The sequence below is a fragment of the Ailuropoda melanoleuca genome, chromosome 1, assembly GCF_002007445.2.
Source record: "Ailuropoda melanoleuca isolate Jingjing chromosome 1, ASM200744v2, whole genome shotgun sequence".
In the NCBI taxonomy this organism is placed as follows: domain Eukaryota; kingdom Metazoa; phylum Chordata; class Mammalia; order Carnivora; family Ursidae; genus Ailuropoda; species Ailuropoda melanoleuca.
In genome coordinates, this window is record NC_048218.1 from 154,395,581 (window position 1) to 154,412,961 (window position 17,381).

The window sequence follows — 17,381 nt, forward strand, 5'->3', positions numbered from 1 at the left end:
AATTTTCACTGCAGGACTATAAAAATAAAAGCTAGGAACAAACACTAGAGAATGGATATTTTAATATCGTTGTACAACAAAATACTTTATAGCAATAAAAGTGAATAAATTACAACTGCATGCAAGAAAAAGGATATGTTTTAGAAATAAAACATTCAGTAAATTAAAGGATCTAGAAGGAAACTATATATATAGTATGATACTATTTTATTGCACTAATTTTTAAAAATAAATCAAATATGACTTCATGATAAATTTAAGAATATATGAAAAAATAGCACTTGTGTAGAAAACACATGGAAATGATAAGCACTAAGTATAAAATAAGAGTTGTATCTGTGGGAGTGTGAAATAGAGAAGGATCACAAAGGTAGTAGATAACATATGTTAATAATACTTCACTGGCATTGTAACATAATAGTTTTAATTGAGTGGTTTTCATTTTATTATCTTTTAAAAATATTTTATATAATTTAGTATATAATAAATACTAGATGATAGAAAAATAATTATGAGTTGATATGAAGATAGGTTTTATTTAAAACAAATGTAACTACTATCCATGAACACAAACTTTGAGCAGTTGATAAAAAATATTTGAAGTGTGAATAATTTTAAAATAGACTATTGAGATGCTGTATGCCATGAATATTCATAGGTCAGTTTGTGTGTGTGTGTGTATGTGTGTGTGTGAGATTTTCCCCTTGAATCCAGAAGTACGTTTATGGCAGATTACCATATATTTCATGAAAAAAGTTAGGTGCAGTTTCTTTTTTGCATTCATAATGTGACCAAATGTAAAGCTGAAATGAATTGTCCGAGATGCCTTCAGACAAATATGTTTACATTCTGTGATATACTAATTATCATGAATCTAAATCATATAAAACCCAAATGTGGTAGGTTGCATAATGGCTATAATTTCATATATGCCTCTTTACAACTGACCTGACTAATCTTCATTCAAGAGATAGAGTCTCTTTCTCCACCTTTGAAAATTGGCTAGAGTGGTCATGTGCTGTGACCAATGGAAAGTGGCAGAAGTGACTTTTTTTAAGTTCCAGAGCCTTGGATTCAAGAAGTCTGGCCCACTGGAGAGTGAGAAGTCATGTGGAGGGGAAAATAAAGCTGTTCCTGCTACCAGCCAAAACTGAGTCCCTTCATGTGACCCACGTGACTGTCCAGCCCAGCTGACCCCTAACCTGACTATAGCCCAATAAGTGAGCCTAGGAGAAAGAAACAGTGGAACTACCATGTATTTGTGAGAAATAATAAATAAGCCATTGATTTGGGGTTGGTCTGTTGTGCAGAAACAGATAAACACCAAGGAAAGCTGAATTTTACCAAATACAGAAAATGAAGAATCCATGAACCATGAAGCTGCTAAGAACTGTTAAACCTTCCTTCACTTTCTGATTCAAGTATTTTTTTTTTTAGAGAGAGACAGCCAGCGAGAGAGGGAACACAAGCAGGGAGAGTGGGAGAGGAAGAAGCAAGCTTCCAACGGAGGAGCCTGACGTGGGGCTCGATCCCAGAACGCTGGGATCACACCCTGCGCTGAAGGCAAACGCTTAACGACTGAGCCACCCAGGCGCCCCTCTGATTCAAGTATTTTGACCAAATATTTAGATAACAAGGGACATCTGATTATACATACCTTGTTATATGAAACCAATAAATATTTAATTCAGCAAACTGTATAAGGTTAAAATCCCAGCAACTTCCTCTCCTCCATTTTGGTAACAGCTATGTAGCAGGTGCTGCCAGTGCTCCTTTAATATTTACTAAATAAATAAATAAATAAATAAATAAATAAATAAATGTTGAACAGTCTTACTGCTGTTGCTGCTGAGTGTTGCCTTCCTCTTCTGCACAGAAAACACCTGAGGTGGCAAACTGTTAACCTTGGTTAGTTGTTTCAAAAGATCTGCCCAGATAAGATACTAATGTGGAAAAGATAACTGATAAGAAAGCATACCAGTTAGATTCCAGAGTTGGACAACAAGCAGGATGTTTCCTAAAGGTTAACATGCATACTAACGATGGTACTTGATACGATTTCAGTCAGAACTCTGGAACAGGTTGCTAAGGATCCCTCCAAGGATATCCTCTTCAGATGCAGAGGGATTTTCTGCACTCCAAACTGATTCCCTTCCCAAGGTCTCCAAGATCTAAAGCACTACTCCCCATCACTTAGCAGGGACTTCTGGCACCCTGAAAGGAATGTGCCCTATACCCATTTCTTGGGGGACTCAAGTATATGTTTTTTTTTTTTTAGATTGTATTTATTTATTTGAAAGAGAAAGAGGTAGTACAAGCAGGGGGTGCAGCAGAGGGAAAGAGAGAAGCAGGCTCCCTGCTACGCAGGGAGCCCAATGTAGGGCTCTATCCCAGGACCCTAGGATCACGACCTGAGCTGAAAACAGATGCTTAATCGACTGAGCCATCCAGGTGCCCCCAAGTATATGTATCATCTGACACTGAATGTTTCTTCAAGGTCAATGTCCAGGACCAACAATCAGGGCCTGTGAGACAAAGAAGTACCTCTCTGTGAGTTTTCACGTTGTTTACTTCTCTTATTTATTTTTTTATTGATCATGTGATTTATTTTTTATTTTATTTTTAGTTTCAAGTTTTTATTTAAATTCCAGTTAGGTAATATGCAGTGTAACATCAGTTTCAGGTACAAAGAATTCTTTTTTTTTAACTTATCTTGATTTCACTTGTTTGTTTTGACCTTATTCAACTGAATCTTTGGGGATGTACACATTTAAAATAAAACAGGAGTTAGGATGGAAATGTGAATGCTAGAAGTGATTTTTGACAATCACCTTAAAGCTTCATATCTCTATATTGCTGAATAATCACACTTAATGCCATTTTTATAAGAATTTAATTTTCAGATATGACTTGTGAATCAGGTCTATTATTTTTACTAGTATTTTTATTTCAAAACTTATGACCTTTTAAATTGGGTATTCCTATTTCTGGGTATTTTTAATTTTATGGCTTTCTGTTACTGTAGTGAAAAATTTTCCATTTAAAATAAATGTATTTCAATTTTAAAAGATGAGATAATTAGAGAACAATATTGAGACAAATCAAAGTGGTCTGCAGATACATCGTAGTTGTTTTTTTTTTTCTTTTCTGTAGAAGTAGGTTTTTTCCCCAAGAAATGCCTAACTATGCCAATGAAAAAAGTTACACGATCTTTCTCATGACTCTATTAGAAATAAAGTAAGCTGCTGTATATTAGAGCCATAATTTTATTTATCCATATATACTTTTTATTAGCTTAACTTCCAAGATTGAGGAATGAGCCAGTAGTGGCAACTTAGTATGTCTGTGAATATTTCACTGAAGGCCTTATAGGTTATGGTAAAGGGTTTGGATTTTATTCTAAGTGACATCTAAAGCTATTTGGCAGTTTAAATTAAATTTGATCATGTTACACATATAAAAAATGTATTGGAAACTATCAAGAATAGAATACGGTGAATGAATATTTAGGAGTATACTGTAGCAGACCTAACAAGATATGCTGATGCTTTACATTAGGATGGTGACAATGGGGATGAGTTCTAAGACGTATCTTGGAGTAGAAGCCACAGAAGTTGCTGATTGGGTGGCAAAAGAGAAGGTAAAACAAGAATGATTCTTAGATTTATGAAATAAGTGAAAGTGTCTGTGGTGCCTATTTATTGAGATGTAAATCTACTGAGATGGAACAGGATATGTAGGAGAAAGCATTAAGAGCTCACATTTGGTTATGTAATTGTATGATGCGCCTACGTCATTCAAGAGAAGATCTTAAATAGGTAACAGAATGTGTGAGTTTACAGCTAGGTTAGAGTTCTGGTCTGGGGATCAAATTTGGGGAGTCATCATGTCCATGGTGTTCAAAGAAACAGAAACGGGTAAGGGTGGATAGAGAAGAAAGCAGGATCCAGGACCAGGCCCTAAAGAATGCCAATGTCGAACATAAATCAGTATTTTCACTTTTATTCTTAACCAATGTTTATTGAGTTTTCTATCACTTTTAACTAAGTGAATCCAGATTTAAAAAAAAAATGCCAACATTGACACATAACAGTAGCTAGACAATTCAAGGCATGATTCACAGTATAGCATGTTAAAGGCACAGGTTCCAGATTTTTGGGGTTTGAATCCTGTCTCTCCTACATACAGCACTGTGGCCCTGGGCAAATTACTTGTCAATTTCCTCATCTGTTAAACGTGCCATATAGTAGCATTTACATTATAAAGTCGTTATGAGTATTTAAATAAAAAATATTTACAAACCACTTAGAATACTACCTGTAGCATATGTAAACTAAAACTACCTATGATATTTATAGGTAAAAATTTAAATAAATGATACAGCCAAAAAGCTTATATATGGATATAGTTTAACTGAAGCTTCCTGATTATTTTAGTGATAAATCTATAAATAAAATGTCAACAACTAAACTCCTCATTTTGTTCCTTTCTTGCTAAGCTAAGCAGATGACATCATTATCTATGTAGAAATTTGAAAGAATCAATAAAAAAATTATGGGACTAATAAGTGATTAGGATAAGGTTGCAGAGTACAGGGTTAACATAAAAAGTCAATCACTCTCCTACATACCTGGAATGAACCAGGGGAATTTGAAATTTAAAAGTGCAATACCATTTACATTAAAACTAAAAAAAAAAAAAAAATAATCAAGCAATAAATCTTACAAAATACTGTATAAATAAAGTCTGTATGAGGAAAATTACAAAACTCTAAGAATGAAATAAAAAAAACTAAATAAATGGAGGAGGCGCCAGGGTGGCTCAGATGGTTAAGCATCCAACTCTTGATTTTGGTTCAGGTCACGATCTCAGTGTCTTAAGATTGAGCACGACGTGGGACTCCACGCTCAGCGGGAATCTGTTTGAGATTCTCTATTTCCTTCTCCCTCATCCCCCACCTCCCTGCACTCTCTCTCTCTCTCTCTCTAATAAATAATCTTAAAAAAACACTAAATAAATGGAGCGATACTCTGCATTCATGTATAGGAAAACTGAATATTGTCAAGATGTCTATTCTTCCATCTAGATTCAGTGCAATCACCATCAAAATCCCAGCAAGTTAATTTGTGATATTGACAAACTCATTCTAGTTTATATCAAAAGGCAAAAGGCCCAGAAGAGCCAACACAATATTGAAGGAGAAGGATAGTGTTGGTGGACAGACACTACCTGACTTTAAAGACTTGCTGAAAAACAACAATGATCAAGGCAGTGTGCTATCCATGGAAGAACAGGCAATTATATCAATGGAACAGAATAGAGAGGGAGGAAATCGACCCACATTAATATAGTCAACTATCTTTGACAAGGGAGCAAGGACATACAATGGAACAAAGATAGTCTTTTCAAAAATGGTGCCAAAAGAAACGGACATACACACACACACACAAATGAATCTGACAGACATACTCTTCACAAAAATTTACTCAAAATTTACTCAAAAATCACAGATTTAAATTTAAAAATGCAAAACTGTAAAACTCATAAAAGATAACATAGGAAAGAACATAGATGATCTGGGGTATAGCAGTGTTTTTCTAGATATAATACCAAAGACAAAATCCATCAAAGAAATAATGTTTAAGCTGAATTTTTAAAATTAAAAACTTCTGCTATGCAAAAGACAATGTCAAAAGAATGAGAAGACAAGCTACAGATTGGGAGAAAAGATTTCCTAAAGACACATCTGATGAAGGACAGTTAGCCAAAATATACAAAGAACTCTTAAAACTCAACGATATAAAAACAATGAAGCCTTTAAAAATGGGTCAAAGATCTTAACAGACACCTCACCAAAGAACACACACAGATGGCAAATAATCATACGAAAATATGCTCCACATCATATGTCAACAGGGAAATGCAGATTAAAACAATAAGATATCACTACACGCCGATCAGAATGGCCAAGGTCTGGAGCACTGTTAACACCAAATGCTGGTGAGAATATGAAGCAAAAGAAACTCTCATTCAGGGATGCAAAATGGTACAGCCATTTTGGAAGACAGTTTGGAGATTTCTTACAAAACTAAACATACTCTTACCATATGATCCAGCAACTGTGCTCCTTTGTATCCCTGCACAGCAACTGCACAGGGATATTTATAGCATTGTTATTTATAATTGCCAAAACTTGGAAGGAAACAAAATATCCTTTAGTAGGTGAATGCATAAATAAACTGTGGTACATCCAAACAATGGAAAATTGTTCAACACACACACACAAAAGAGCTATGAATCCATGAAAAGACATGAAGAAACTTTAAATGCATACTACTAAGTGAAAGAAGACAATCTGAAAATATTTCATACTGTCTTATTCCAAGTATATGACTAAAGGCAGAACTATGGACACAGTAAAAAGATCAGTGGTTGTCAGGGATTGAGGAGCACAGGGAGGATGACTAGGCAGAACACAGAGGAGTTTTTGGATAGTGGGAATACTCTGTCTGAGATCCTATCATAATGGATACTTGTTACTATACATTTGTCCAAAACATACATTTTCAACACCAATAGAGAACCGTAAGGTAAATTATGGACTTTGGGTGGCTCTGATAGTTTCGTCAGTTGTGACAAATGCACCACTCAGGTGGAGGATGTTGATAATGGAAGAGGCTATGCATGTGTGGGGGCAAGGGGTAGATGGGAAATCTCTACCTTCCCCTCGGTTTTGCTGGAAAACATAAATTGCTCTTAAAAAAATAGACTTAATTAAAAAAAAATCATGGTTTCTTGACATCATTTCAGTTACTTTACAGTGACACCTCATACAAATAGCAGCCCCGGGACTCTGAGCACAGCTGGTAGGAGCAGCTCCCATCCACATTGTGCTGCTCCCTGGCATTGCCAACAGCATTCAAGTGTTTTTAACTGAAGCTCTGACTTCTCTCTGGTTGTCCAGACATATCTTTTATATAATTCATCTTAACTCCTATTACAAAACTATGAACAGCTAAACCTGGCGGGGGGGAAAAAAAGAGAGACTTCACGATGTAGGATTAAAGGTAATATATGTTCACTAAAAAATGCAGTAATCACAAAGTAAAAAATTCAAGTCACAACACATAAACACAACCACTCATAAAATGTCGGTGTATTTTCTTCCCATCTACCTTCTCTGCATTGAATTGTTTTTGCAAAACAGATTAAGAACGCTATCAGCAAAAAGATAACTATGAAATCAATAAACACAATCCCATCAAATAAAATTGAACTTGGAGATCCACTACCACTTTCAACTTTTCCTTCCAGATTCTTCCCATCCTAGTTCATGGTAACTCCATTCTTTGATTTTCTCAGACTAGAACCATGGTAGTCGTTCTCGACTCTTTTTGTTTTTGGGTGTTTTGTCTTTTCTTTCATTTTCTCATCTGACCTGTGAGCAAAGCTTGCCTTTTCTACTTTAAAATTGCTTCCTGAACTTCCCACATTCTCTGGGACACTAACTTCTCTCACCTTCATGTTTACAGTAGTGTCCTAACTGGTGTCCTCACAACCTCTTCTTACCCCTCTTTCATTGTCCTCAACTCAGCCATCAAAGTGATCTTAAAATATAACTCAGTTCATACACATCCTCTGCTCCAACTCTCCAGGGTGGTCATTTTACCTGGAGTAAAATGGGTAATTACAATGACCAAAAGGGCCTGGCCTATGTGGTCTGTCCCCTGTTACTGCTCTGACAGTATTTTCTACCCCTTTCCCTTTTGCTTACTCAATTCCAAACACGTGTAGTGTTCATGTACATGATAGGCACACCCTGCCTTGGTACCTTTGCACTTATGTTGCTTTTACCTGCTCTTCCCCAGGAATCCACATGGTTTTTGCCCTCACATCAAGTCTTAACTGAAATGCCACCAGCCTTCCTTGGGAACCACGTTCTAAAAAATTTTGCCTCCTCCATCCCGGATTTATTTTTTAACGTGGTACTTATCATTACCTGTTAAGCCATGCATGTATACATATATAATTATTAGTCTAAGTTATGGTATGCATCCTCCCCAACTGTGGCAGACAGAAACTAGGGTGGACACATGATCCCCACCCTTGCCTTTTATGCCCTGTTAGCCTGTACAATCCCTTCCCCTGGAATATGGGTGAGGCCTATGACTTGCTTCTAGGCAACAGAATATGGCATAGATGAAGGGATTTTGCAGCTGTAATTAGGGTCCTAAATCAGTTGTTTTTCCTTTGATAAAACAGGAGATTATCTTGGAGGAGCCTAGCTTAATCAGCTAAAAGCTCTTGAGAAGAGGGGTTGAGCCCTTCTTGAAGTTCTCCTCGTGGCCTTGATGAAGTAAGCAGCCATGTTGAGGCTGCCCACGTGGCATGGACCTGAAGGCAGCCTCCAGCACCTGAGAGCAGCCTCCATTCAAAAGCCAGCAAAAAGCTGGGGCCCTAAGTCATACAGCTGTGAGGAAATGAGTTCTGTCAACAACATGAATGAGCTTGGAAGTGGATTTTTCCGTCGTTGAGCCTCCAGATGAGAACACAATCTGGCCAAGACTTACCTTAAATGCAGCCTCTTGAGACCCTGAAAGGAGTTTTGAGCAAAACTGTGCCTGACCTCCTGACCCACGGGAACTGTTAGATAATAAATATGTGTTGTTTTAAGCCACTAAATTTGTGGTAATTTGTTACACAGCAATCAAAAATTAATACACTGATTAAAAGCTAATCTCCACAAAGACAGGGCTTTTGCTCTGTTTTTACTGGAGCAGGTGTTCCAGTAAGTGTGGAATAAATGTTTCTGCCTGCCATCGAATGCATTAGGCAAGCTGGTTCTTATCTTCCATGGGCATTTATTTACCTCCTATCAGGATCCACACTTTGGGCTGTTGTTACTAGGCTCCTGTCATGGTCTCCCCTGCTTCTGGACTTTTCATTGTACTCTCCCTTAAGTCAGTGCTCTCCACCTTCCTCCCAAATTCTTCCTGTCTAAATTCTACCCAGCTCTTGTGAACCTCTTCAGCAGATACAAGCTGGCTTACCATTTAGGAGTAATGTGCTTCTCTTTTAATGACATAAACTAAAAACTTTAAATCAGATTTTAGAATATTTCTGTCTACATTTAAAGTCATTCTTCAAATTCCAAAAGCTCCTTAGGAATCAACTCAAATTATTTGGTCACTAATAAGCAGATATTTTCAGGTTCATATTTTCATTGCTTTAAATGCCCTAGTTTAAAAAAAAAACATTATTTTAAATGTGTGTGTGTGTAGTTTGTGTATGCACATGTGTTTATAATATACATGGATATAATTATTATGAATAATACTTATTACTTACATACCAGGTATTAATGCTAGGTTCTACTGACTCTATCTCCTTTAGTCCTTTTTTTTATTTTTATATTTTTTATTCTCCTTTATGCTGAGGGAACAAAGATAAGGGAGCTAAGCTGTGGTTATTTTAGATAACTTCCTGAAGACCACATAACCAATTGGCAGAGCTGGGAATGACACTTAGATTTGTGTGACTTCAAAGCCAATGCTTTCTACAGTACCTTAACTATCTTCTCAATTAAAAAACTATATGGTGGGGGAATGGGATAGACTGGTGATGAGTAGTAAGGAGGGCACGTATTGCATGGTGCACTGGGTGTTATACGCAACTAATGAAGCATCGAACTTTGCATCGGAATCCGGGGATGTACTGTATGGTGACTAACATAATATAATAATAATAAAAAAAAAACTGTATGAAACAAAATACACATAGGATCAAAATACCTGAAAACAAGTATTTCCCATTGTCTTATATACATGCATACTTATCAAAAATAGCTATTCATCTTTGATTTTGCTGTCTTCCCTTTCAAGGCTAATCAAGTTAGACATTTTTAAAGCTGCTACCGATAAAAGTAAATCAACCACAAGTTCACAGGCACATCTTAGAAAGAACAAATTACACTTGAGCTACTAGAAAAAAAAAATGTCTGTGCTGTATGTTAGTGAGAAATGAATGAATGAAAAAATGAAGGGACTATTTTTTTGTCAAATTTCCTGTGAATGAAGGGTGCCTGGGTGGCTCAGTCAGTTAAGCATCTGCCTTTGGCTGAGGTCATGATCCCAAGGTCCGGGGATCAAGCCCCACATCAGGCTGCCTGCTCATTTGGGAGCCTGCCTCTCCATCCCCTTCTGCTCCTCTCTCCTGCCCTCAAATAAATAAATAAATAAAGTCTTTAAAAAAATAAAAAATAGGGGTGCCTGGGTGCTGGGTTGGTTAAGCATCTGCCTTCAGCTCTGGTCATGATCTCAGGGTCCTGGGATTGAACCCCGAATTGGACTCCCACTCAGTGGAGAGTCTGCTTCTCCCTCTCCTCCCTGCTCATGTTCTCTCCGTTGCTATCTCTCTTTCTCTCTCAAATAAATAAATTAATTAAATCTTAAAAAAAATAAAGTTCAGAATCATAACATAGAAAACTGGATCAGTAAAGCCCCATCCTTTCTAATGCCCATCAACTTCCATGGAGTACCATTTCCATTGCCCTATCACCTCTATAAAACTATACACCCCTAGAGAAATTAGAGGACAATATTTGGCATCCACTGAAAGAGCATTTATTGGTATAACTTATTATATGGGGAGTCTGCTTCTCCCTCTCCCTCTGCCCCTCCTTCCTCTCACTCATGCTCTGTCTCATGCACTCTCTCTCTCACATAAATAAAATCTTTAAAAAAATAAAATAAATCGTAAAAAATTTAAAAAATTTCCTGTGAATGAAAAAGCAAGTGAAAAAAAAAAAGGTTGAGACACCCTGGGTGGCTCAGTCGGTTGAGTATGGGACTCTTAGTTTCAGCTTAGGTCATGGTCTTGGGGTCATGAGATCAAGTCCCATGTCAGGCTGACTGCTCAGCATGGAGTCTGCTTGAGATTCTCTCTCCCTCTCCCTCCGCACAGCACCCCACACTCACTCATGCTCTCTAAATAAATAAAATCTTTTTAAAGAAGTATATGAATTGGTGGTCAAAATATAAAGTGATCTAGCTAAAGAAATATGCAAGGGTATGGACTAACAACTGCACACACTAAATGAACAACTACGCATTTGTATAGCAGTTAATTCTATTTATAAATAGTCTGAGCACCACTCCCTTACCTCACATTTTTGTAGATAGAAGCTAAAGGGAATAAGTCTTCCACATACAGGTTACCAGATCAAATTTAAATTCTACTTTGTACTTCCAACTCAGAATTGTAATTACCTAAGAACTGTTTCACAATCTAAGTTAAAAAAAAAAATTAAGGTCAATTTTCCATTCTGTGTGTGATTGTGTGTATGTGTTTAAAGCTGTAAGTGTAGCCAGCAGTACATGTGTAGTGTAGAAGGATGGTTACCATGCAAATCTATGGCATCTGATTTACATAATGAAGCAGTACAACAGAAAAACTTCCAACCAGCCTTCTAGATAAATAGAGAAGAGTCACAGGGCTATAAGCTGATGTTGCCAATATATACAACATTAATTTATAAAAGAAGGGATTAACTGCTTCAATGACACTGATTCTAATGATAGCTTCAAAGAAAAATGATGAGAACATTGTGTCCTTATAATCGCCCCTGATTCCTATTGAATGTAGTCACTGAAGCCATTTATTAGGTTTCTATCCTCCGTATGTGGGGCAAACAATTAGTTCTATTAATAGCATGATAAATAGTAAAAATTTACATAAAGTTCTAATGTGAGGGAAACACAAATACAAAATTCACAATTAAGAATATAAGCACTGGTAACTAGTTTTTTTAAGTTTTGAATTTAAATTAAGAACATAAGAATAGATAGCTAGTAATTTACACTTCTTTTGAATTCTACAAAGAAGTAGAAGAAAAGACTGCTTCACAGGTAAATGTTGATATTAAAATACTTGCCCAGTCTACCGTATAGTTATTGATCTCCGGTCGGAAAAGACATGTTCAGTTTTACCAACGGAAATTCAATGGTTAATAATAATGATGATGATAATACTTTAAAAATAATAGCAGCAATATTTTTAATTATAATATAGAGTAGTGATAGTAATATGAATAAGGATATGAACTAAAATGTATCAGGTGCTTCCTATGTGCTGCCCTTTGTGCCACTAAATTTTTGCACCAAACCATGTATGTAGATAGTATTAACACACCATGTTAAGGAAATGTTTTATTGGCAGATCACAGTCAATGTTTACTCTCGAAGAATCAGCTGTCTTTGTGCCTAGGTGGACAGGAACAGGTTCTGGAAAGAGTAGGTGAGCAGCCTAAAAGATTTTGCCATTATGTCTTCTCTTCCTTGAATCATGAGCTAAAGATAATTCGGAGATAAGTTATTGAAGCCATTAGTCTTTTCAAAACATTTTTTGCAGTCAAATTGATAAGACCTATTTATTTATTTATTTATTTATTTATTTATTTTTTTGTCTTTACATTTTTCAAGTACTTTTGCTACACTGCAACTGTATTTTTTATCTAAATAACTCAAGGTGGATGAGTATTGCTATTATCACAAGGAAGAAAATGTTGCTAGATAATCAAGAGTTACAGTGTCAGACTGTCTGAGTTTGTATCCTGACTTATTCACTTATTAGTTATGTTAATTCAGACAAATTTTCAATCTCTCTGTAACTCAATTTTTTTATTACAAAATAATAATAGTAGCTACATCCCATTACACTGATATGAAGATTAAATGAAGTAATAGGAGTAAGGCATTTAGAATACAGTGAAATTTCAGTGCACATTAACTCTCATCAAACCTATTTCATAGGTAAACAACCTGAGGCACAGAGTCTAATGTCATAGAGTCAGCATTAGACTAAGAATTCATAATCATGACTTTTAGGTTCAACATTATTTGCTCCTCCATGCCAGTTGTTCCCAAACTTGACTTTTGGATTCTGACACAAACCAAAGAATTATTCCAACGGATCTTTCATTTCATATAAAATGATAATAATAATGACATCTAAGCATCTTGAGCATGTACTGTATGTTAAGCACTGTGCTTAAATCTCTTACAAAGATTCTCTTTTAATCCTCAAAATTCTATCAGATAGGCCTTATTACTTCATCCATTTATAGACAAGAAACACAAGTCAAATAATATTTAAGCTGACAAAAACTAGTAAGTTTCTGAGTTAGAAATAAAATTCGGGCAATGTGGCTTCAAAGGTCATCTTAGCCATTCACATTCACCAACTGACTAAAATAAGTAAATGGATAACATCTCACCACTAGAATTCATCAGGTCAAAAGTTGGACACACTACACTGTCCTCTACTATCCCATCATCAGAGAACCCCAAATGCAATGTGGTTCTATAATCCTCCATTTCCACTTGTTTATAACATGCCTACCTTAAAGAACAAATATTCTGTTTGCTTCTGGAGCATTTAAGATGAGCTATTATAGTATACCCAAAAGTAGATTCATTAAATGGAATTATCTTCTTTCATACCTTTAATTACAATATCTTCCCTCATTAGAGTATGAAAATGCTTTTCTTTGATTTTACTATTGTATATTTTTGGCATGTATATTTCCAAATTTTATTAAGTATGTGTAATTTATGCTTCTTCATTTTGTTTTGTTTAGGTTGTAATCTCAAGAAACAATATAAGTACCCATTATATAAACTTTATTTAGTGCCCATTTAAATGCAAAATGTATTTAGATTAGATGATAGCTAGTATCCTGATAATAACATTTTATGCCTCATTTCTTAAATTTACATGACTTTAAAAATAATAAATATGTTCAGGTGGTGTTGAGATTTCAAAGGTAGTAAAGAATATTAACTTAATGTTAAGAAAATCTTCCCCATATTTCTTTCTCCTAGTCACACAATTTGCCTTCCCATAAGCAACCATATATTAAATTTGTATTTATCTTTCCAGATATATTTACATATATATAATATATACATTTGTACATATAAATCTCTCCTCCCTCATTTTTAGACTCATATGCCTTGTATGATAGCACCAAATTGTTATCCAAAGAGTCTGTTTCAATTTACTAACATCACTAAATTATAAAAGTGCCTGTTTTAGTCTTTCCATTGACGCTGGTGGAATGTTTGCTTTTATGTTTCATGTTTAAATAAGGTTAAATATTGCATATTCTGGGCATGTTGGCAGGCTGCTCAGCACCAAAGTTAAGTGATGTAACCTTTAATTTAAAAGAATAAAACCATGTGCATTAAAAGTTCAGTGATGAGGATAAATTTTTTTTTAACCATTGTCTAAGATCGGAGATAATAAACATATACCCCCCAAATTTTGGAAGTTCTTGGAAGATACGTTTTAATCATTACAGAAGGTTAAATTATAACTTATAATTTTCAGTTGTAGAAAAATCTCAATGACATCAGTGGTTTTACTTCTATAGAATCATCTCTTGTGGGTAATTGATAAGACATTTTAATCAAATTTTTACCTTAAAAGCCTAAAAGGAAAAATCCCAAATGGAAGAGTCTCTGCCAAGAACTTTTTGTAATTTGTTTACATGCTGAAAACCAACTATGTGGCCTAATTTTTCTTTATTAACATCATGCAATATAAATCGTCCAACAATTCTATGAGGTTATAATATCAATCCAAATTTAAATACCAGAAAGCTGAAACTCAACAATATTAACTAGCTCCAGGTGACACAATTAAAACAATAATGTTAAGTAGGTGAATAGGTAGGTTTCCCACAAGTACGAGTCACGAAATAGACAAAAACATACTTAAATGAATGGATTAAATACACAATAGATGTATAATCCTACTATAGCCACCTAAAACCAATGTCTTACCTCTAAAGCAAATGACAAAGAAGGAATGAAAGGCTTCAGATGACCAAATCTATACAACATCAGGAATCCCAAGCAACGCACAGTTTCCAGAATAGCTGCCTTAGGTCTGAAATAAATGTCATTAACACGTATTAGCTTTAAATATGCTCTTTCTATGTTTACATGTTATAATAGATATAGTGATACACATTTCTTCTAATTTTCAAGAAATACACAGTATTTTTACATATTTGAAGAACATGTGTCTCTGAAGCTGTTTGAAAACAGCCATTAAACTAAGAAATAAAATGCATCTTTCAAAAGAAAATCTGTTCTTTAAAACAATGTATTGCCTAATCTGAGCTTTGGTGAGTTAGGGTGAAGCATACTTTCAGCTAATAAATAAAATACTAAACAACTAAATTTCTAGGATTTAAAGTAAACAAGACTCCTGTCACTCACTCAATACCTTTATACTTCATTCACATAAAAATGGCCTGTAAGGAGGACTAATACAGTTACTGCTCTAAAATCATGAATTGTTGATTTCTGAAACATTGGGAAAATGGTTAATATGTGATTATGTCTAAAATGGTAGGTGGCATAATTATAGACCTTTGTTAATTATTTTGGGATGAATATTTTTGTATATATGGTATTCTTAAAATTCAAATTCTAAAATAAGTTAAATAAGCATGTCTATGTATTTGAAACAGCATTGAATGTCATGTACAGGTGAGCATTTATAAATTATCTTGTAATAATAGGAATGAACAGCTACTTTATCAGCTTAAAAGAAGCTTCATATATATTCATCTAACATTTGTTGGATAAATATTTTTGTAACAGATAAGTAGTATTGTTATGACAGGTGAATTTTCTAATTTAAATATTCTTGAATTAATGTCATAATACAAATATATTATTTAGTTAATTTAGAATATAGAGGTATAAAGAGAATGTGTAGAAAATCTAAAGTAATATATTTAACTCAAATATTTCTTCTGCATTTACTAATTATGACTGTTTCTTTAAAATTGAATATGGCATTTTTATACAAAAAAGAACACTTTTTTTCAAGTACTTTAAACTCAGTCAAAACAGGGTAATATTTTCTGGTTTGTTTGCATTCAGGTAATGTGACTTATCTTTTTGTGAATGACGTATTAAAAATTTTCACCTCGTCAAATAATGCTACATAATTAGTATAAACTAGTTGTCTAAAAAATCAATATCTGGGTAATTTCGAACAGAAAAAAAAATTCTATTTTGAAACACAATTTTTATTAATTATGGTCTATGCTTTACATTTTAATATTTTATATTGTGAAATGAAATGCACATATAGAGAAATATATAAAATATAAGAAATATAAAAATATTTATTTTATATTATACAATTATAAATATAAATGTATTTATATAAATATATATTTACAAATATATATCTATATTTATAAATAAATACATAAATTTATATAAATAAATAATATCTAAAACAGAAATATGCATTGATGACTTTTAACAAATAAACAACCTTGTAACCACCACTCAGTATCAGCACCCCTAAAGATAATTCTTACCTCCTCAATATTTCCATCTTCCTTCTACCTGAGAAAGAATCACTACCCTTCTAGAGTAATCATATCCTTTGTCTCCTTTTTAAATTAACATTTTTACCACATTAGCATAAATTCTTAAAAATTACTGTATCTTTTTTTTTTTACTTTTTATAAATGGGATTATATTGTATGCAGTTTTTTGCACCTAGCATCTTCCATTTAGTGTTGTTAATGAGATACACCTATGATGTTGCATGTAGCAGCAGTTCATTCTTTTCACTCTTGTAGAGCGCTCCACTGTGTAAAATATACCAATATCCATGCATTCATTCACCTCGTAAAGGACTTTTGGATTGTTGGCAGCATTTGTTCATTATGAAAAATGCTGTCCGAACATTCTTTTACATGCCTTTGGACTCCAGGTAATATGATATATATGTTCAAATTTAGTAAAATTATCAATCTTTCAAATTAGATACCACAATATAAATTCTCCCTTCAGTGTGTGAGCATTTCATCAATAGGGACTGTCAATACTTTTAGTCAAAAGGTGTTTGCTACTCACAAAATTTGCAAATAGCATTTTCTATTTGAAGATTTTATTTTTTACTATCTTAATGAGAGTTAAGTATTGAAGAATTAATTTTCTTAAAGTTATTATAGTCTAATCAATTTTAGCTTTATGATTAGGGATTTTTGTGTACTATTTAATATTTTACCTACTCTAAGGTTATAGAGATATGTTACTATGCTATTTGCTGGAATCTATATTAGTTTTCCATTCACTTTTAAATCTATAAGCTCCTGACCCCAGAATTAACTCTTTATGATGTGAAATATTTGTCAAGTTTTTCTTATTCCTATGTGGAAATCCAATGTTTCCAAGACCATTTATTGAAAAGACAGCCTTCTCCCAAGCTCTGTAGGGATACCTTTGTCACAAATCAAGTGTATATATATATATATATATATATATATATATATATATATATATATA

The 17,381-nt window shown here is 34.2% G+C and overlaps 1 protein-coding gene across 2 annotated transcripts in view; it reads right to left on the minus strand.

The window, feature by feature from the left end:
• Positions 1–17,381, minus strand: part of AGMO (alkylglycerol monooxygenase) — a 346,489-nt gene that overhangs the window by 137,443 nt on the left and 191,665 nt on the right. Inside the window, exons 12-13 of one of the 2 annotated variants that reach the window (XM_034668580.1) lie at positions 14,844–14,949; positions 12,162–12,347 (exon numbers count right to left, since the gene is read on the minus strand). In XM_034668580.1, coding sequence (XP_034524471.1) covers positions 12,261–12,347; positions 14,844–14,949 — 193 coding nt within the window. In that variant the 3' untranslated portion in view covers positions 12,162–12,260. Of the gene's footprint in view, positions 1–12,161; positions 12,348–14,843; positions 14,950–17,381 lie in introns of those variants that run through there. The other variant, XM_034668583.1, reaches the window with a different exon arrangement.